Raw genomic sequence first — 20786 nt, 5'->3', positions numbered from 1 at the left:
ATCTTAACTATGGTCAGATTACTTAATGGTTGATTTCACCATGTGAGTGAGTCAGATTCACTTATAAAGTGACTGAATTGCATGAGCAAACAGATTGCTGATCAGTTTTCCAAAACCTTCTGTATTTGTGTAAATTAGTAAAAATAATGCAATAAGAGAGTAAGACTAAAAGAACAACTAAACCAACAGGGATGCAACAAATAACAGCAACTGAAATTCAGTAAGGAACCTTTTTGAAAAAAGACCAGATGTTTATGATTCTGAGAAAAGAATGTCCCAGATGAACAGACAATCTCAGTGAGGACCTCACTGAGGTGAGGATAGTTTGAAAAGAGGTCAAGACTGTTAAAAAAAAAAAAAATTCAGGTATTTTGTGTAAAAACAAAGGAATTAGAGAACATATAAGATTGAAAATTATGCCTCAAAAATATATTATGTCCCAAATTTTTAAAGTGCCAGCAATGTAGAGTACACTCTTCTAGGTTTAGATATATAAGAAAGTACTTTTTAGACAAATTATATTTCATTTTATAATTCATTCAAAACTTTTATTTTAATATTTTGTTACAACCATTATTACAGGTTGAGCATGCAAAATCTGAGAATCTGAAATCTAAAATGCTCCAATGAACATTTCCTTTGAGCATCATGTTGGCACTCAAAAAATTTCAGATTGTGGAGAATTTCACTTTTTCAGTTTTGTTTGTTTGTTTGAGACAAGGTCTCACTTTGTTTCCCATGCTGGAGTGCAGTGGTGCAGATACGGCTCACTGCAGCCTTGATCTCCTGGGCTCAAGCAATCCTCCCGCCTCAGTGTCCCAAGTAGCTGGCACTACTGAGCTGGGACTAGCTGAGACAGGGTTTTGCCCTGTTGCCCAAGCTTGGTTCAAACTCCTGAGTTCAAGCAATCCACCCGCCTTGGCCTCCCAAAGTGCTGGGATTGCAGGAGGGTGCCACTGCACCCAGCCCGGACTTCTTTGGATTTTGGATTTGGGGATTTGAGATCCTCAACTGGTATAATACAAATATTCCAGAATCTGAAAAAATTCAGAATCTGAAACATGTGTCAGATAAGGGATATTCAACCTATATTTCTTATACTTAAAAAAATAACTGATTAATAATTCACTGATTAGCCAAGAGTGGTGGCACACACCTGTAGTCCCAGCTACTCAGGAGGCTGATGCGAGAGAATTGCTTGAGCCCAAGAGGTGAAGACTGCAGTGAGCTGTGATTGTGTCACTGCACTCCAGCCTGGGCAACAGAGCAAGATCCTGCCTCAAAAAAAAAAAAAAAAAGAAAAGAAAAAAAAAAAAAGAAAAAATTCACTGAGCTCTTGTTTCTTGTGAGAGATTATAGTACTTAAATCATCTCATTTAATCCTCACACTATTTCTTTAAGGTAAATACTAGTATTATTCTTCATCTTATAGGTTAGGAAACAGAAGCCCAGAAAAGCTAAGTAACAAATCCATTATACAACCAGTAAGTGTAGAACTGTGATTTGAACTCAAACTATCTACCTTCAGAATCCACATTCCTAGGTTTGGATATAAAAGAAAGTATTTTTTAGACAAATTATATTTCATTTTATAAATCATTCAAAACTTTTATTTTAATATTGTGTTATGGCCATTATTACAGGTTGAGCATCCCAAATCTGAGAATCTATCCAAAGTTCTTAACCACTATAATATATCCAAAGAAAAAATAGTGGGAAAATGTTTGTTTTGTTCTGTTTTTAAGAAAATTGAATTATACCTGTGTGGCCCATTCCTTCTTTTGGTCCAGCTGCAACAAAGTTTCTTTGGTTATTTTCTTTCTAGCATCTTCCAGAGTGATTTTATAGTGTTCTTTAAAAAAATAAAAATAAAAAAAAAACAGAAAAGAAAATTAAAAGCCTTATCAAGGCTGATTCTAGGTAAAACTATGATGTCAGTAAATTTTATTTTCCATCATCCTCAGTTCTCCTTTCTACACATTTTTTGTTTTCTGAATTTTCAGGGTACATTTTTACTGAAGAATCTAGTTCCTCCAGTTGGAAGATAGACTCTAAGAATTTACTAATACGTTAATGTGAATTAGTTTAAGATCTCTTACACAAGAACATTTGTATTTTCAAAGGACTCTCTCTCCAAAGGCAGAATTTCAAACAATTTAGCATTTGTGTGGCAGTCTACCCTTCATACACACAACTTACTACTCCACAACAGAAATATGAAGACTTTATTATCTATTCGAGTAGCATTCTGTCTGACTCCATCTAACTAGATTTCCACTATTCTTGGCATGTGTTTCCTGGGGCAGGAAAGACAGAACGAGGTTTTTGGAGTTAGTCTAATTTGACATCTAGAGAATAAGAAGTGCAAGGTTTTATTATTCCAACCTACATATTCCCGTTTATACAGCCTGCATTTTTCTTACTTATTTGAACTAATCTCATGAATATTTTAATCCTTCCAAACTCATTTTCTGATGGAATTTCTTTTTTCAATTCACCCCAGCCCATCAGCTTAATGCTGGTTATTTATTTGAACTTCTACCCCACAAAACACAATAATCAATCTAAAAGTTGCAATGGATCAGGAGCATAATGGATTTTACATTCTTAGCATCTAAAAGAAACCATAAAACCTGGAGCTTGATAACATGAAATATTCTTTGCTATAAATAATTTAAAAAGATTATCAAATACACTCTGACTAAAGATGTAGCTTTTTCTATTGCCTTATTAATACTGAAAAAGCAATGTTCATATTTGATTCTCTTCCAACTTCCATATAAAATTGTATGGACCATTTTTCTTCTTAAAAACACAGTACTCAGCACAAGGGTGAATGTGAGAATCTCATTGTTACCCTTTGTGATTCAGATGATGCTTCTGGTAACAATCATTTATTGGTGAATGCAGCCAAAGAAAGTAGGGGCATGTAAAAGTCTCCTTGTAAAAGCTCCAGACACTGCAAATGGGAGCCTTGGAGATTAGGACTGTGCAGAAGACTCCTTGCTTCTCAGACATCCCATCTAATGGGGTCCCTTCCCAGAAGCTGACCCCAAACTGTACTGGCTAAAGTTTGCTTTGCACTGTTGCACCTTTCCTGCTGTGTCTGGCTCTGCTTTGGTTTACTCCTCCATGGCCTGTTGAGAGCTTTGTTATCTACTCTTCTCTGACTTCTGGGGTCACATAGCTCCATTGTGGTGACCCTCTACTGTGGCAGTGGCCTCTTCTCAGCCCCTTTTGGAGCAAACTGAGCAGGAGCTAGCAGAAACACTGGCCAGGTAGTAATCTCTTTAGAGCTGCCCCAACTCACTGAATCAGATTCAGGGGACTATTTGAAGCAGATGGATTTGGGGCCTAACACATCTCAGTTCAAATTCCTGTTCCATTTGTTACTAACATTGTGAGTTTGGTTAAGGCAGTTAACTTCTCTGGGCCTCTGTTTTCTTATCTTTAAACTGGCCTAATTATATCTAACTCAACGGAACTTGTAAGGATTAGACAAGACATGGATAAGCAGATGCTAGAAATGTGAGTCCTCTTGGAGATCACCTAGGGACTCTGATTTTATAGGCAAGAAAAGTAACATTCAAAGAAGCAACGTTACTTTTTTGTAAGGAGTCTTGAAACTAATTTTAAAAATTTCGCTGTTAGTATACAAAGAACTCTTAAGAATCCCTGTCCTGTGCCCCAGTAAAGGACAAAAATAAAAATGCTGTGTGACTGTAGTTATCTAATGACTTGTAATAACCTCTCACCTTCTCTATTCCTGGGCTTAATCTAAGGTTCCTTTTCCTTTTATTGAGGAGAAGTAGTCTTGGCCTGGATGTGTTAGTGACTGTTTTCTATACTGGTATCCCAATATCCCATTCTAGCTAAAGTTCAGGGAAGCAGATCTAAGTGTTTTCTGCTCCCAACCCTGGGTTTCAGGGGAGGCTGCTGAATAAGGCAGGTGACTGAGGAACAGTTTGTGCCGGGGCTGACTGGTGACCCATGAGGTGGTATGGACAAAGGCTGTTGGTCATCTTTGATGAGGTGGATGATGGCACCAGCTGTCTTTAGAACTGGGCTGGAGAATACTGCAAGAACTGTTTTGTGGGAAGTAGAAGAGAAGGGGGACAGGTATGCAGAGCAAAGCAGAGGCATCAATGAGAGGGACAGTCACAGATCAGGGGAGAGAAATGTCGGGAGGAGCCATGCCTAGAACCACCTCTGATATTATTCTGTCTTCAGTCTTCCCTTTCCTGTTTGTGTTACAGCCAACAAGCATTACTGTTGGGAAGTCAAGCAACTTAATTTTTGTCTCTTTCCTTTAAAACTCATACTGTGAGCCTATTGACTTCTGCTCAATAAAATATATGGTAAATCCTATGACTTCTGGTTTCTTTGTGGTAACAAAAAGTCCTCCAACAAGTAATTAATATGTCCAGAATATTGGAACAATTTAAACTTCTTTCAAAGTTATGCCAATCCCCCTTCCTAACTTGGGCCTGCTGCCATTTCCTCTGCCTTGAGCTTCCATGATTCTTCTCTCAGTGCTGAAGGAAAGAGGGGAGTATGGAAAACGGTAAGAAAGCTCTCACTTGACTGATACTGTCTCAAGCTCATGTCCACTTTCGGGACCTAGATGGCATTTAAGGCTGATGCATTGTCTCATGGGAGTGTTTTAGTAGGTTCTTTGGAGGACAAGCTTCCCATTTCAAATGGTATTTCATCTGCATTCCCTTGATCCAGGGCAAGTACTGTCCTTAGAAGTTGGTAACAACTTTTCTGTTGGTCCCTGGTTTTCAATTCTGCACTCCCCTCCCACACAAACAAATTCCCTATTTTTCTGTTGGGGACCTATCACCAGCCCCCAACACCCTAGTCAGCTGTCTCAGGCAAGATTTCACATGACTGTTCCCCAACACTCTCTCATAACAAGTCGACAAGAAACACTCCTCCATTCTTTGCCCTGACAAACTCGGGAGTGCAGGCCCAGCCCAGGGCAGCAGCCATCTCTTCTGTGTTCTGCTGTCAGCGCCGTTAGCTCCTCAGCCATGTATTCCCTAGATTTCTCAGGGATGAGTCATAAACTAGACCTGAATGCCCAAACTACAGGGGACACATACTGAACCATCTGAGAAATCTCTCTGAAGACCTTTCACCCAGATTTGAGATGGAGGATGAATTACCTTTTACTTACTCCTTGGTGGGGGAAAGAGTAGGACCGATAGCACACCAAGAGCTCTTTCCAAAAGTTGCCCCCTAATTTCTAACAACCTTTTCCTCTCTAACTTCTTGTATAGACTGGAATTCGATGGTCAAAGGTGTGAAACTGGTTTTCTTCTTCATCAAATTGCAAATCTATGTGGCGGTATCTCATCTCATTTTGCCACTTCATTGTAAACTGAGACTTTAAAAAGTTTTAATATCCTGTTTCACTTACAGCAACCTCCCAGCACCCAACAATAGCCTGAGGCTATCTCTGTTCTTTGCATATAAAGCAGCCTAACTAACACAAACCCCATAATCATTGGAGGAGAATTCCAGGAAAATCATGAAAGAAGGAAGCCTATGTAGAAGGTACGAGAAAAAGAGGGGATGATGGTAGTAAGCCTTCAGATAGATTGATTTAAGAGTCTTGCTCATATTCATTGTGTCCAGTTAGTGGTTCCCAACATGTTTTAATAGTTCCCCTGGTGGAGTGGCTGCTGCTACCTGGATGGTTAAGAGAAGTCCCTAAAACTAATGGAAAATAATACAAGCCCATAACAACCATTTTCTTATGGCTGCGCCCCATGGCTTGACCAGCAAGTAATTCAATATATAAATGTTTTTACCACCCCAAAGTTGAATATAACCACATGAAAATTTAAAGTCAAAGAAATCATCCTAGTTAATAATTAATTAATTAATTTAAGACAAGGTCTCTGTTGCCCAGACTGGAGTGCAGTGGTGCAATCTTGGCTCACTGCAACCTCTGCCTACTAGGCTCAGGTGATCCTCCCACCTAAGCCTCCCAAGTAGCTGGAACTGCAGGTGTGTGGCACCACACCCAGCTAACTTTGTATTTTTGGTAGAGATGGAGTTTCACCCTGTTGCCCAGGCTTGTCTCTAACCTCTGAGCTCAGGTGACCCACCCACCGTGGACTCCCCAAAATGCTGTGATTACAGGCGTGAGACACCATGCCTGGCCCAATCATCCAAACTTCTGATCAAGGTAATGGGTTAAATTTATATTAGAAGATCACTTTTCCTACTTTAAAAATATAAAATAAATACTGGCTAAAATATTTAAAAATTTGGAAACTACCAGAACAGTAACTTTTAAAAAGTATTCTGCTGGTTAACAAATGCGTAGGCAGATCAGTGAATCAGAATAGAGAGTAGAGAAAAAGATTCAGATATATATGAGGAATTAAAGTATAATAAAGTTAGCACTTCAAATCAGTAGGGTAAAAATTGATGATAAATGATGTTGGAACACCTGGAAAACCATTTGGTAAAAAAATGAAGTTGGATTGCGCTCTCACACAAAAACAATGACTTAAATATGGAAACAAAACCATAAAAATTTTAGAATAAAATATTGGAGAAGTCATTTGTAATCTCATAAACATAAAATCAAAGACTGATAAGTTGGGCACTTTAAAAGCACAACATTTCTTCATTAAAAAAACCCACAAACAAAAAAACTAATGACAAATGGGAAAAATATTTGCAATTTATATCACAGTTAAACAGCTAATTTCTTTAAAATGTAAAGAGTGCCAAAACACAATAGAAAAATGGGTGACGGATGTGAACAAATGGTTCATGGAAAAGGAAATTCATACGGCTCTTGAAGTTATGAAAAGACACATTCAGTATCACTTTTAATAAAAGAAATGGAAATTAAAACTACAATGAGATACCATTTTCTACCCATAAGACTGACAAAGAACAAAAATTTGGATACCAGCCCCTGTTGTTGAAGATGTGGGAAAATAGGTCCTCATGCATACTGGTAGAAGTACCGCTTGGTACAACCTTTATGGAGGGCCACATTTATCACAGTAAAATAAACAGTCTGTTTCACACAACCATTTCTTTCAGAGACGCACATAAATGAAATGACATAAATACAAGAATATTTGTCACAGGACAACAAGATATGTGTAAGGATAGTTATTGCAGCATTATTTGTAATAGTAAAAGACTAGAAACAACCTTAATGCTTATGTGTAAGAAACTGGTCAAAAAAATTATGGTTACCAGCCTGGGAAACACAGTGAGACCTCTACAAAAATAAATAAAATTAGCTAGATATGGTGGCACATGCCTGCTCTCCCAGCTACTCAGGAGGTTGAGTTGGGAGGATCGTTTGAGCCTGGGAAGTTGAGGCTGCAGTGAGCTGTGTTCACGCAACTGCACTTCAGCCTGAGTGACAGAGTGAGACCCTGTCTCAAAAAAAAAAAAAAAAAAAGGTACAATAAAACAATGCAACCACTGGAAGAATGAGGCAGTATTAAGATATACTGATTTAGAAGGATGTTCATATTGTTACATGAAAAGCAAGTGAGCCATCATATATATAGCATGCTATTTCTGATATATACATATATATGTATGTATATGCATAGAATATTTCTGACTGCTATATAAGAAATTGGTAATAGTGGGAGAGGATTTGAGTGGGGACAGAGGGAGTAGCAGGCTGGCACTCTCATTCTCTTTTCAGAAGAAGAACCTTTTGACAAATTGGAACTCCAAGCCCAGACTGATATGGGGCCAAGTTTAGACGACCACTGTGGTGCAGAGGCCCTAAGCTGAGAAACTTACATACAAATTGGTCCACAAGCAGAAAGCCCTGACAGCGCAACATGGGAACCACCCACAGGAACCCCTCCACAATGCAGGGCACTATTTCCAGCTGGGTCCTGGACTGTCATCCACCCACAGCAACTCTTTTGGGCCATATTTCCCCCATTAATTCTGTCCTATGACTCTTCTGTGTCTGGGTCTCTGGTGTTCTTTGAAGCCACTATGCTTGCCTCAGTAACAGACAGCTGGCCCTCATCGTGTCCAGATCCAGTCCTGGTAAGCTTCATTGCTCCTGATGGCATCCTACTCTATAGCCTCTCCACTTCTCATCTCATGTTTGTTCCCCAGTTTTTCCCTGGTTACAACTTAATTGACTTTGACATTTCTCCATGATGATTCTGGCTATCCAGTGTGGCTAGGCTGACTTAGCTTGCCCCACGTGAATTCTCTTTCTCATATAACCTGGCCTCAGGACACTTCTATCTTGGTGGAATTGCTCTTGCCCCCAGTGTGGAAACATACAGACCCCATCCATTGAATGAAGCTTCTTTCTTCTTTTTTTGAGACAAAGTCTGCTCTGTCACCCAGGCTGGAATGCAGTAGCACAATCACGGCTCCCTACAGCCTTGACCCTGGGGCTCAACTGATCCTCCCATCTCAGCCTCTCAAGTAACTGGGGCTACAGGCACGAGCCACCACGCCCAACTGATTTTTAAATTGTTTTTGTACAGATATGGTCTCATTATGTTGCCCAGGCTGGTCTCAAACTTCTGAGCTCAAGCGATTCTCCAGCCTCAGGCTCCCAAAGTGCTGAGATTACAGGCATGAGCCACCGCATCCAGCCAGAAACTTCTTTCTTAAAGTCAGTTGGTCACAGGGCTTCTCCACACCACTCCCCACCCGCCCATTTCTTTATTTCCCCTTCTCAGTTTCACAGGTGGTCCTGGGATCATTTTTTTGCTTCCTCCCTCCACCTTTACCCTTAGGCTCACAGCTGCTTGTGCTGACAGCAGAGTAATGAGTGATTCAGGGAGTATGCACTTTTTTCTTCCACCAATGTATGCCCTACTAAATATGTTTTTTATTGAACTTGAACTAGTTTTGTTGCAACTGACCTGACATTTTCTCTGCATTCTCTTTAACTGTGTTGATGTCATTTTGTAAGGAGGTAATGAGTTTAGCATGTCGTTCACTCCCTACATTCTTGTACTCCTCCCAATATTCCTTTTCACTGAGTTTCTCAAGAAATAGTTTCTCAGCATTACTTATTTGCATGCGCATATCTGTTGAAAAAAAGACACTGTGTCATTTCTGTTTTCCTTGTAACCATTATATGTTGCAATCTGGTTTTAAGAAGTTAAGATCTGATATTAAAATACTGTTAACTCATAAATACTATTTGATATCTAAAATTTAGGGAATTCTAAACTATTCAAACTATTGTTATCTATCTCTCCTGATTCACAATCTAAGTAAAATTAAACTTATGATTATAAAGTAGATGTGTGGTTTGAGGGTTGATTGAAATACATAATAGACAACTCATATGCCTAGGAAGCTGCAAGTTTACATCATTCTTGTGATAGCTTAATAAAGGTCCTATTTTGTATAGTGTATCATATGATATGTATTCTTTATTAGTAAATTGTCATTTTTCTGGCCATTATACCCTCTGAGCAAAAGTGATTTCAACTTGTGTCCTTCCCAGGTCCTTGGCAACCATTTTTGTAAGTAAATTGTTTGATGCAGTCATCTAAACTTCATTTGTTTGGATTTCTCTTGTATGAAATAATAGCCTCTGATGGTCATACTAACAATTCTTCTCCCCCACCCTTTGGTAAAATCGGAGTGATAGGTAAGTTCCCAAGTTAAATATACAAATATTGAACTATTTCAAGGATATAAACTTTGTTTGCTGAACAGGATATTCTATTTAATCTTTAGGCCAAATATCATGTTGCTGAATATTTCTGAAAAAGAAGCATTACAAAAGAGTCAAGTACAACGAACTTAATGGCTGTCTCATCACCATATATCACTTTGTTTGAGAGTTCTTTGAAGGCAAGACTACATTATATTCATCTCTGTAAATCCAGCACTTAGCACAGAGCCTGGCAATTAGTTGGTGCTCAATAAATGTCTGTTGAATGACTGAAGCATTTCAATCAGGCCAGGGTGATATTCTTCAGTTCAGAGGCCCAGAAGGACTCAGGACTCATCTTTTTCCAAAGATGTACACGAGATACTATTTTTTTTTTTTTTTTTTTTTTTTTTGAGATGTAGTTTCACTCTGTTGCCCAGACTGGAGTGCAGTGGCATGATCTCGGCTCACTGCAACCTCCTCCCATGTTCAAGTGATTCTCCTGCCCAGCCTCCCAAGTAGCTGAGATCACAGGCACCCACCAACACTCCCAGCTAATTTTTGTATTTTTAGTAGAGACAGTGTTTCACTATGTTGGCCAGGCCGGTCTCGAACTGCTGACCTCAGGCAATCTGCCCGCCTTGACCTCCCAAAGTGCTGGGATTACAGGCATGAGCCACCGTGCCTGGCCACAAGATACTATATTTAAAATCTCTTAACAAATTGTGCTTGTTATTTTCATTAAAAAATTATTAATACTACCATAACCTAGATGGGCAGTTGTTCTCTCATTCAAGCAGACTGCTACTGTCTCAGGCCTGTGCCCCATTTGGCCTCTGAGGGGAGGGTTGGTAGATGTCACTGAAGATTGTAAAAGGGAGATGGATGTAGTGGCTGTTTTTCTAATTAGAACCTTTTCCCTTCCCTTCTAGTAACACACACGCCCCAGAGATTTTTGTTTGTTTAAGCTGAGATCTGACAGCATATGAGGCCTTGCATCCAGGTGAGAAGCACTCTGTCTTTCTGTGTTAAGTGATGTGAAAAGACTAACATCTCCTTTATGCTTAGGCTAGTTTGAGTTGGATTTTTTATCCTTGCAACTGAAAGAGTCCTTACTAAAAGTTGGATGAAAAGGGTTGCAGCAGTAGTTTTCAAACCTTATTGTGCATAGGAATCCCCCAGGATCTTGTCAGAATGCAGATTCTGATTCAGTAGGGCTGGGTGGGGCCTGGGAATTGGCATTCTAGCAAGCTGACAGGTGAAGCACCTGCTGCTGCTCCACACCAAAATGAGTTGCAAGGGACTACCTGGGACATAAAGTGACTACCTTGGAAATGTTTTCCAGACACTTCTGTTCTCTTACTTTCCCTTTCTTCCTCCATGTCTGTGAGCTTCCTTTCTTCCCATACATGTTCAGTCCTCCTCTACTGTGCTTAGCCATGCATTGTGGCCCAGTCTTGTATGACACATCCCCATGCTCAGCCCAAACCATAAACAGGCATATCTCAACTAACTGGGCCCATTCCTTTAGAAGGCAGTTTAATGAGTATACCTGAGCATCCTTTGGGGTCTCACTCCCATCTCAAGGGACTTATTAAAGTATTCCTTCCAAATGTAAGCAGAACTCTCTTGGAAAGAAGTCGTGCAAAATATACTATCTACCATGTCATGACATCCCTATTGCCAATGAAGAGACTTGGGGTAGGAAGAGGTCTATGGGAACAGTTTTGGACTCCCCTAAAAATGAAACTTGCCTGTTGATGTTTGGTCTTGGAAATGATTTCACTCAAAACAACAAATATCTATTGAGTGGAGAGTCTGCTTTGTGCAAAGTGCTCAGCTAAGTAGGCACTTGGAGAAATCCAGAAATACGTGGATTTCCTAAGGGCTAACAAATGATAGCACTTAGGTCTCTTTCTCGTGTTTTCCAGCTTCCTAGCAGGGATGTTATTTATGGAGGTTTTGGAAAAAGTGGTCCTAGAAATCTTAGCAGCAAGTTTAGAATGAAGAAATAGGAATTTCAAAATGAGTATGTCAGAACTGCATGATTTACCCTCAGTACCATGGTATTTCCTAAGCCTACAACAAGAGTATGCCCTGGGTCTTTCATTGCCTGCACCTAGTGTCATTACTACCCATGTTCTCCAAACTTCCCCTTTCCCAACCCTAATCCCTATTTCCCCCTAATGGGGTGCTTGGCTCCCTTAGAGATATTGGGGGAAATACTTTTCATGGTTATATTCGCCTTATCATTCCCAAATCTAAACTGAAGCTGAAGCCAATGAAACCACCAAACAACAGAATTAAAAAAGAAAAAGAATAAAATACTACTAAGAGTAATGGTGTTTAACAGGATACTGTCCTGTTGTAAGAGTCAGGTGAGGCCAGGCGTGGTGGCTCATGCCTGTAATCCTAGAACTTTGGGAGACTGAGGTAGGACTATCCCTTGAGCCCAGGAGTTCAAGAGCAGCCTGTGCAACATAGCAAGACCTCATCTCTACAAAAAAGGAACAAAATTCCCAGGCATGGTGGTGTGCACCTGGAGTCCCAGCTACTTGAGAGGCTGAGGTGGGAGGACTGCATGAGCCCGGGCGGTTAAGATTGCAGTAAGCTGAGATTGCACCACTGCACTCCAGCCCTGGGTAACTGAAGTATACCCTATCTCAAAAAACAGTCAGATAAATTTCATCAGTTTTTGATCACTACCCTTCTTCCACCTCCTTGTTTGGCTTCATTACCTCTACCCACTTTATTATTTCCCTCTCCTGCCCATTTACCTACATGTGTTTGTGGTTGTGGTGGTAATGATGCCATTTAAAATACACTCACAGCACTTTGAACATATTGGAAGAATAAAGCATTAATATATTCAAGAAATAACTTGGCACAATTCTATGATAGTTTTCTATGTTCCTAAATCACCTCTCAAGTTTTTTTCCTGGTTTCTTTCAAACTTCCATTTTTCCTTCATTGCTTCTTCAACATCCTCTCTTGTTACAACTGGCAATCCCTCTGCCTTCTCTTCACTCAGTTCCTTTAGTAGATGCCGTATGTGCCAAATCTGTTCTTCTTTTAAGCGGCTATTCTATCATGAAAATCAACAGTAATTCATGTTTGATCAACTATGTACACTGTTTTTCCTGAAAATAGAGTCAAGAAGCTCCCCGCCTTTGGGTGTCACTGGAAGCCAACTAGGAAGCCTGGACTTCTCCTTCCACCAGGCATGATGAGGTGGTATCCCTACTTCCGCTGGCAGAGCAATGCCAATAAAAGCTAGGTAAAACAGAAGATTACAAGTAAGATCTAGAGTCTTACGACATTATACAAAAATGTCCTACTAAGGTGGCTGACATTTTAGAATTATTATTTTTAATACTTTTTTTTTTTTAGAGATGAGTTCTTGCTATGTTGCTATGCTGCTCTGAAACTCCCTTGGCCTCTCAAAGTGCTGGAATTACAGGTATGAGCCAGCAAGCCTGGCCTATAACAAAAGATTCATGTTATTGGAGTATTAGAGGGAGAGAAAGAGGGCGGGACTGAAAAAGTACTCAAATAAATAATGGCTGGAAACTTCTCAAATTTCCAAGAGACATAAGCCTATGAATTCAAGAAGCTGAGCATACCCCAAACAAGATAAGCAGAAAGAAATTCATGTTAAGACACATCATAATCAAACTTCTGAAAACTAAATACAAGGGAAAAGTCTTAAAAGCAGTCAGAGAAAAGCCACACCTTACCTATAGGGGAAAAAAAATTAGTGTACAGGGCATACCTAATTAGAATATCCAAAATCTGGGCAGCGTGTAGTGGTTCATGCCTGTAATTCCAGTGCTTTGGGAGGCAGAGGTGGAGGAATTACTTGAGGCCAGGAGTTCAAGACAAGCCTGGACAACATAGTGAGACTCTGTCTCTATAAAAAATTTAAAATTTAGGCAGGCATGGTGGTGCCTGTAGTCTCAGCTACAGGCTGAGGGAGGCATTGCTTTAGCCCAGGAGTTTGAGGTTACAGTGAGCTATGATCACACCACTGCACTCCAGGTTGGGTAACAGAGAAAGACCCAGTTTCAAAAAATAAAAATAAGAAAACTCAAAATCTGAAATGCTCTAAAATCTGAAACTTTTTTTTTTTTTTTTTTTTTTTGAGATGGAGTCTTGCTCTGTCACCCAGGCTGGAGTGCAGTGGTGTGATCTTCCTCACTGCAACCTCTGCCTCCCCGATTCAAGTGATTCTCCTGCCTCAGCCTTCCAAGTAGCTGGGATTATAGGCGCCCACCACCACACCCGGCTAATTTTTTTTTTTTTTTTTGTATTTTTGGTAGAGACGGGATTTCACCATGTTGGCCAGGCTGGTCTCGAATTCCTGACCCCAGGTGATCCATCCGCTTTGGCCTCCCAAAGTGCTGGAATTACAGGCATGAGCCACTATGTCCAGCCTAAATTCTGAAACTTCTTGAGTACTAACATGATGCCACAGATGGAAAATAACACACCTGTTGTCATGTGACAGGTTGCAGTCAAAATGCAGGCATGCCAAACACAGTTTTTTCAACATCCCCAAGGGAAAAATAAAGTTAACTTCAGGCTATGTATATAAGGTGTATATGCAACATAAATGAATTTCATGTTTAGACTTGAGTCCCACCCCCAAGATATATCATTCTGTATATGCGAATATTCCAAAATCTAAAAGAATCTGAAACTGGAAACACTTCTGGTCCCAAGCATTTCAGTTAAGGGGTACTCAAACTATGTCAGAACATGTTTCATCAGAAACCATGCTAGCTAGGAGAAACGTAATAGGAAGTGGCACATTATTTTTTATGTGATGAAAGTAAAGAACTGTCAATCTAGAATGCTAGACCCAGTGAAAATATCTAACAAAACATGGACTTGCGTAGTGAAAGCTAGAAAATGCTGTTTAAAAAAAAAAAAAAAATCAAGATCTGGGCCCAGCACAGTGGCTCCTGCCTGTAATCCCTGCACTTTGGAAGGCCAAGGCAGGTGAGTTGCTTGAGCTTAGGAGTTCAAGCCCAGCCTGGGCAACATGGTGAAACCCTGTCTCTACAAAAAATTTTAAAATTAGCCAGGTGTGGTGGTCCACGCCTGTAGTCCCAGCTACTTGGAAGGCTGAGGTGGGAGCCCAGAAGGTTGAGGCTGCAGTGAGCTGTAATTGTGCCACTGCACTCAAGCCTGGGTGACTGAAGGGGATCCTGTCTCAATAAATAAATTAATTAAATAAAAATAAAACAAGAGCTAAATAAATGGAGAAACATCATGTTCATGGATTGGAAGACAGCATAGTAAAGATATCCCAATTTTGATATACAGCTTTAATATAATCCCTATGTAAAGCTTAGTAAGTTTTCTTTGGGTGGGGGGGGGGGGGCAAACATATACAAGATAATTCTAAAATTTATATGGGAAGACAAAGGAACCAGTATAGCTAAGATGATTTTGAAAAACAAGAATAAAGTAAGAGGAAATAATTTACCTTATTTCAAGATGTATTATATAGCTATAGTAATCAAGACTATATGGTATAGGCAGAGGGATAGGCATAGAGATCAACTGAAGAGAACAGAGAACTCAGAAACAGACCCACACAAGGCAGGGTGTGGTGGGTCACGCCTGTAATTCCAACACTTTGGGAGGCTGAGGTGGGCGGATCACTTGAGGTCAGCTTAAGTCTACTAAAATTACAAAATTAGCCTGGCATGGTGGCCAAATAGGAACAGCTCCAGTCTACAGCTCCCAGCGTGAGTGATGCAGAAGAGGGGCGTTTTCTGCATTTCCAACTGAGGTACTGGGTTCATCTCACTGGGGCTTGTCAGATAGTGGGTGCAGGACAGACAGTGAGTGCAGCCCACCAAGCATGAGCCGAAGCAGGGCAAGGCATTGCCTCACCCAGGAAGTGCAAGGGGTCAGGGAATTCCCTTTCCTAGCCAAGGGAAGTTGTGAAAGATGGCACCTGGAAAATCGGGTCACTCCCGCCCTCATAATACTGCACTTTTCCAACGGTCTTAGCAAATGGCACACCAGATTATATGCTGCACCTGGCTGGGAGGCTCCCACACCCATGAAGCCTCACTCCCTACTAGCACAGCAGTCTGAGATTGAACTGCAAAGTGACAGCCAGGCTGGGGGAGGGGCGCTCACGATTGCTGAGGCTTGAGTAGGTAAACAAAGCAGCCGGGAAGCTCGAACTGGGTGGAGCCCTCTACAGCTCAAGGAGGCCTGCCTGCCTCTGTAGACTCCACCTCTGGGGGCAGGGAATAGCCAAACAAAAGGCAGCAGAAATCTCTGCAGACTTAAATGTCCCTGTCTGACAGATCTGAAGAGGGTAGTGGTTCCCCAGCTCAGAGTCTGAGATCTGAGAATGGACAGACTGCCTCCTCAAGTGGGTCCCTGAACCCCGAGTAGCCTAACTGGGAGGTACCCCCCAGTAGGGTCAGACTGACACCCCACACGGGTGGGTACCCCTCTGAGATGAAGCTTCCAAGGAACAATCAGGCAGCAACAGTTGCTGTTCAGCAGTATTCGCTGTTCTGCAGCCGCTGCTGCTGATACCCAGGCAGACAAGGTCTGGAGCAGACATCCAGCAAATTCCAACAGACCTGCAGCTGAGGGTCCTGACTGTTAGAAGGAAAACTAACAAACAGAAAGGACATCCACACCAAAACCCCATCTGTACGTCACCATCATCAAAGACCAAAGGTAGATGAAACCACAAAGATGGGGAAAAAACAGAGCAGAAAAGCTGGAAATTCTAAAAATCAGAGCACCTCTCCCCCTCCAAAGGAACGTAGTTCCTCACCAGCAACGGAACAAAGCTGCAAGGAAAATGACTTTGATGAGTTGTGAGAAGAAGGCTTCAGACGATCAAAATTCTCTGAGCTAAAGGAGGAAGTTCGAACCCATCGCAAAAAAGCTAAAAACCTTGAAAAAAAATAAAGAAATGGCTAACTAGAACAAAGAGCGTAAAAAAGACCTTAAATGACCTGATGGAACTGAAAACCATGGCATGAGAACTACGTGACGCATGCACAAGATTCAGTAGCCTATTCGATCAACTGGAAGAAAGGGTATTGGTGATTGAAGATCAAATGAATGAATTGAAGCAAGAAGGGAAGTTTAGAGAAAAAAAGAGTAAAAAGAAACAAACAAAGCCTCCAAGAAATATGGGACTATGTGAAAAGACCAAATCTACATCTGATTGGTATACCTGAAAGTGATGGGGAGAATGGAACCGAGTTGGAAAACACTCTTCAGGATATCATCCAGGAGAACTTCCCTAACCTAGCAAGGCAGGCCAACATTCAAATTCAGGAAATACAGAGAACGCCACAAAGATACTCCTCGAGAAGAGCAACTACAAGACACATAATTGTCAGATTCATTAAAGTTGAAATGAAGGAAAAAATGTAAAGGGCAGCCAGAGAGAAAGGTCGGATTACCCACAAAGGGAAGCCCATCAGATAATAGCAGATCTCTCGGCAGAAACTCTATAAGCCAGAGAGAGTGGGGGCCAATATTCAACATTCTTAAAGAAAAGAATGTTCAACCCAGAATTTCATATCCAGCCAAACTAAGCTTCATAAGTGAAGGAGAAATAAAATCCTTTACAGACAAGCAAATGCTAAGAGATTTTGTCACCACCAGGTCTGTCTTACAAGAGCTCCTGAAGGAAGCACTAAACATGGAAAGGAACAACCGGTACCAGCCACGGCAAAAATATGCCAAATTGTAAAGGCCTCTGATGCTAGGAAGAAACTGCAGCAACTAATGAGCAAAATAACCAGCTAACATCATAATGACAGGATCAAACTCACACATAACAATGTTAACCTTAAATGTAAATGGGCTAAATGCTCCAATTAAAAGACACAGACTGGCAAATTGGATAAAGATTAAAGACCCATCAGTGTGCTTTATATAGGAGACCCATCTCATGTGCAGAGACACACATAGGCTCAAAATAAAGGGATGGAGGAAGATCTACCAACAAATGGAAAACAAAAAAAAAGCAGGGGTTGCAATCGTAGTCTTTGATAAAACAGACTTTAAACCACTAAAGATCAGAAGAGACAAAGAAGGCCATACATAATGGTGAAGGAATCAATTCAACAGGAAGAGCTAACTATTCTAAGTATATATGCACCCAATACAGGAGCACCCAGATTCATAAAGCAAGTCCTTAGAGACCTACAAAGAGACTTAGACTCCCACACAATAATAATGGGAGACTTTAACACCCCACTGTTAACATTAGACAGATCAATGAGACAGAAAGTTAACAAAGATATCCAGGAATTGAACTCACTCTGCACCAAGTGGACCTAACAGACATCTACAGAACTCTCCACCCCAAATCAACAGAATATACATTCTTTGCAGCACCACATTACACTTATTCCAAAATTGACCACATACTTGGAAGTTAAAGCACTCCTCAGCAAATGTAAAAGAACAGAAATTATAACAAATGGTCTCTCAGACCACAGTGCAATTAAACTAGAACTCAGGATTAAGAAACTCACTCAAAACTGCTCAACGACATGGAAACTGAACAACCTGCTCCTGAATGACTATTGGGTACATAACAAAATGAAGGCAGAAATAAAGATGTTTTTTGAAACCAATGAGAACAAAGATACAACATACCAGAATCTCTGGGACACATTTAAAGCAGTGTGTAGAGGGAAATTTACTCAATGCCGACAAGAGAAAGCAGGAAAGATCTAAAACCGACACCCTAACATCACAATTAAAAGAACTAGAGAAGCAAGAGAAAACACATTCAAAAGCTAGCAGAAGGCAAGAAATAACTAAGATCAGAGCAGAACTGAAGGAGACAGAGACACAAAAAAACCCTTCAAAAAATCAATGAATCCAGGAGCTGGATTTTGAAAAGATCAACAAAATAGATAAACCACTAGCAAGACTAATAAAGAAGAAAAGAGAGAAGAATCAAATAGACACAATAAAAAATGATAAAGGGGATATCACCACCCATCCCACAGAAATAGAAACTACCATCAGAGAATACTATAAACACCTCTATGCAAATAAACTAGAAAATCTAGAAGAAATGGATAAATTCCTGGACACACTCTCCCAAGACTAAGCCAGGAAGAAGCTGAATCCCTGAATAGACCAATAACAGGCTCTGAAATAGAGGCAAATAATTAATAGCCTACCAACCAATAAAAGTCCAGGACCAGACAGATTCACAGCCGAATTCTATCAGAGGTTCAAAGAGAAGCTGGTACCATTCCTTCTGAAAGTATCCCAATCAATAGAACAAGGGGGAATCCTCCCTAAATCATTTTATGAGACCAGCATCATCCTGATACCAAAGTCTGGCAGAGACACAACAAAAAAAGAGAATTTTAGACCAATATCCCTGATGAACATCGATGCAAAAATCCTCAATAAAATACTGGCAAAACGAATCCAGCAGCACATCAAAAAGCTTATCCACCACAATCAAGTTGGCTTCATCCTTGGGATGCAAGGCTGGTTCAACATACACAAATCAATCAATGTAATCCATCATATAAACAGAACCAAAGACAAAAACAACATGTATATCTCAATAGATGCAGAAAAGCCTTTGACAAAATTTCACAACCCTTCATGCTAAAAACTCTCAATAAATTAGGTGTTCATGGGACGTATCTCAAAATTATAAGAGCTATTTATGACAGACCCACAGCCAATATCATACTGAAGGGGCAAAAACTGGAAGCATTCCCTTTGAAAACTGGCACAAGACAAGGATGCCCTCTCTCACCACTCCTATTCAACATAGTGTTGGAAGTTCTGGCTAGGGCAGTCAGGCAGGAGATAGAAATAAAGGGTATTCAATTAGGAAAAGAGGAAGTCAAACTGTCCCTGTTTGCAGATGACACGATTGTATATTTAGAAAACCCCATTTTCTCAGCCCAGAATCTCCTTAAGCTCATAAGCAACTTCAGCAAAGTCTCAGGATATGAAACCAATGTGCAAAAATCACAGGCATTCCTATACACCAATAACAGACAAACAGAGAGTCAAATCATGAGTGAACTCCCATTCACAGTTCACAGTGGCTTCAAAGAGAATGAAATACCTAGGAATCCAACTTACAAGGGATGTGAAGGACCTCTTCAAGGAGAACTACAAACCACTGCTCAATGAAATAAAAGAGGACACAAACAAATGGAAGAACATTCCATGCTCATGGATAGGAAGAATCAATATTGTGAAAATGGCCATACTGCCCAAGGTAATTTATAGATTCAATGCCATCCCAACAAGCTACCAATGACTTTCTTCACAGAATTGGAAAAAACTACTTTAAAGTTCATATGGAATCAAAAAAGAGCCCACATTGCCAAGACAATCCTAAGGAAAAGAACAAAGCTGGAGGCATCACGCTACCTGACTTCAAACTATACTACAAGGCTACAGTAACCAAAACAGCATGGTACTGGTACCAAAACAGAGATGTAGTCCAATGGAACAGAACAGAGCCCTTAGAAATAATACCACACATCTACAATAATCTGATCTTTGATAAACCTGATAACAACAAGAAATGGGGAAAGGATTCCCTATTTAATAAATGGTTCTGGGAAAACTGGCTAGCCATATGTCGAAAATGGAAACTGGATCCCTTCCTTACACCTTACACAAAAATTAATTCAAGATGGATTAAAGGCTTAAATGTTAGACCTAAAACCATAGAAACCCTAGAAGACAACCTAGGCAGTACCATTCAGGGCATAGGCATGGGCAAAGACTTCATGTCTGAAACACCAAAAGCAATGGCAACAAAAGCCAAAATTGACAAATGGGATCTAATTAAACTAAAGAGCTTCTGCACAGCAAAAGAAACTACCATCAGAGTGAACAGGCAACCTACAGAATGGGAGAAAATTTTTGCAATCTACCCATCTTACAAAGGGCTAATATCCCGAATCTACAAAGACCTTAAACAAATTTACAAGGAAAAATCAAACAACCCCATCAAAAAGTGGGCAAAGGATATGAACAGACACTTCTCAAAAGATGACATTTATGCAGCCAACAGACACATGAAAAAATGCTCATCATCACTGGCCCTCAGAGAAATGCAAATCAAAACCACAATGAGATACCA

The 20786-nt window shown here is 40.4% G+C and overlaps 1 protein-coding gene across 1 annotated transcript in view; it reads right to left on the bottom strand.

Moving 5' to 3' along the window:
* CCDC83 (coiled-coil domain containing 83) overlaps positions 1 to 20786 on the bottom strand; it is a 71396-nt gene that overhangs the window by 30133 nt on the left and 20477 nt on the right. Inside the window, exons 4-6 of the mRNA XM_023209130.2 lie at positions 12566 to 12728; positions 8898 to 9065; positions 1761 to 1852 (exon numbers count right to left, since the gene is read on the bottom strand). Of these exons, the coding sequence (XP_023064898.2) occupies positions 1761 to 1852; positions 8898 to 9065; positions 12566 to 12728 (423 nt within the window). The remainder of the gene's footprint in view (positions 1 to 1760; positions 1853 to 8897; positions 9066 to 12565; positions 12729 to 20786) is intronic.

The sequence above is a fragment of the Piliocolobus tephrosceles genome, chromosome 13 (genome assembly GCF_002776525.5).
Source record: "Piliocolobus tephrosceles isolate RC106 chromosome 13, ASM277652v3, whole genome shotgun sequence".
NCBI lineage: Eukaryota > Metazoa > Chordata > Mammalia > Primates > Cercopithecidae > Piliocolobus > Piliocolobus tephrosceles.
Note: the sequence above shows the minus strand (reverse complement) of the source record. Positions and strands in the feature narration are given on the sequence as shown.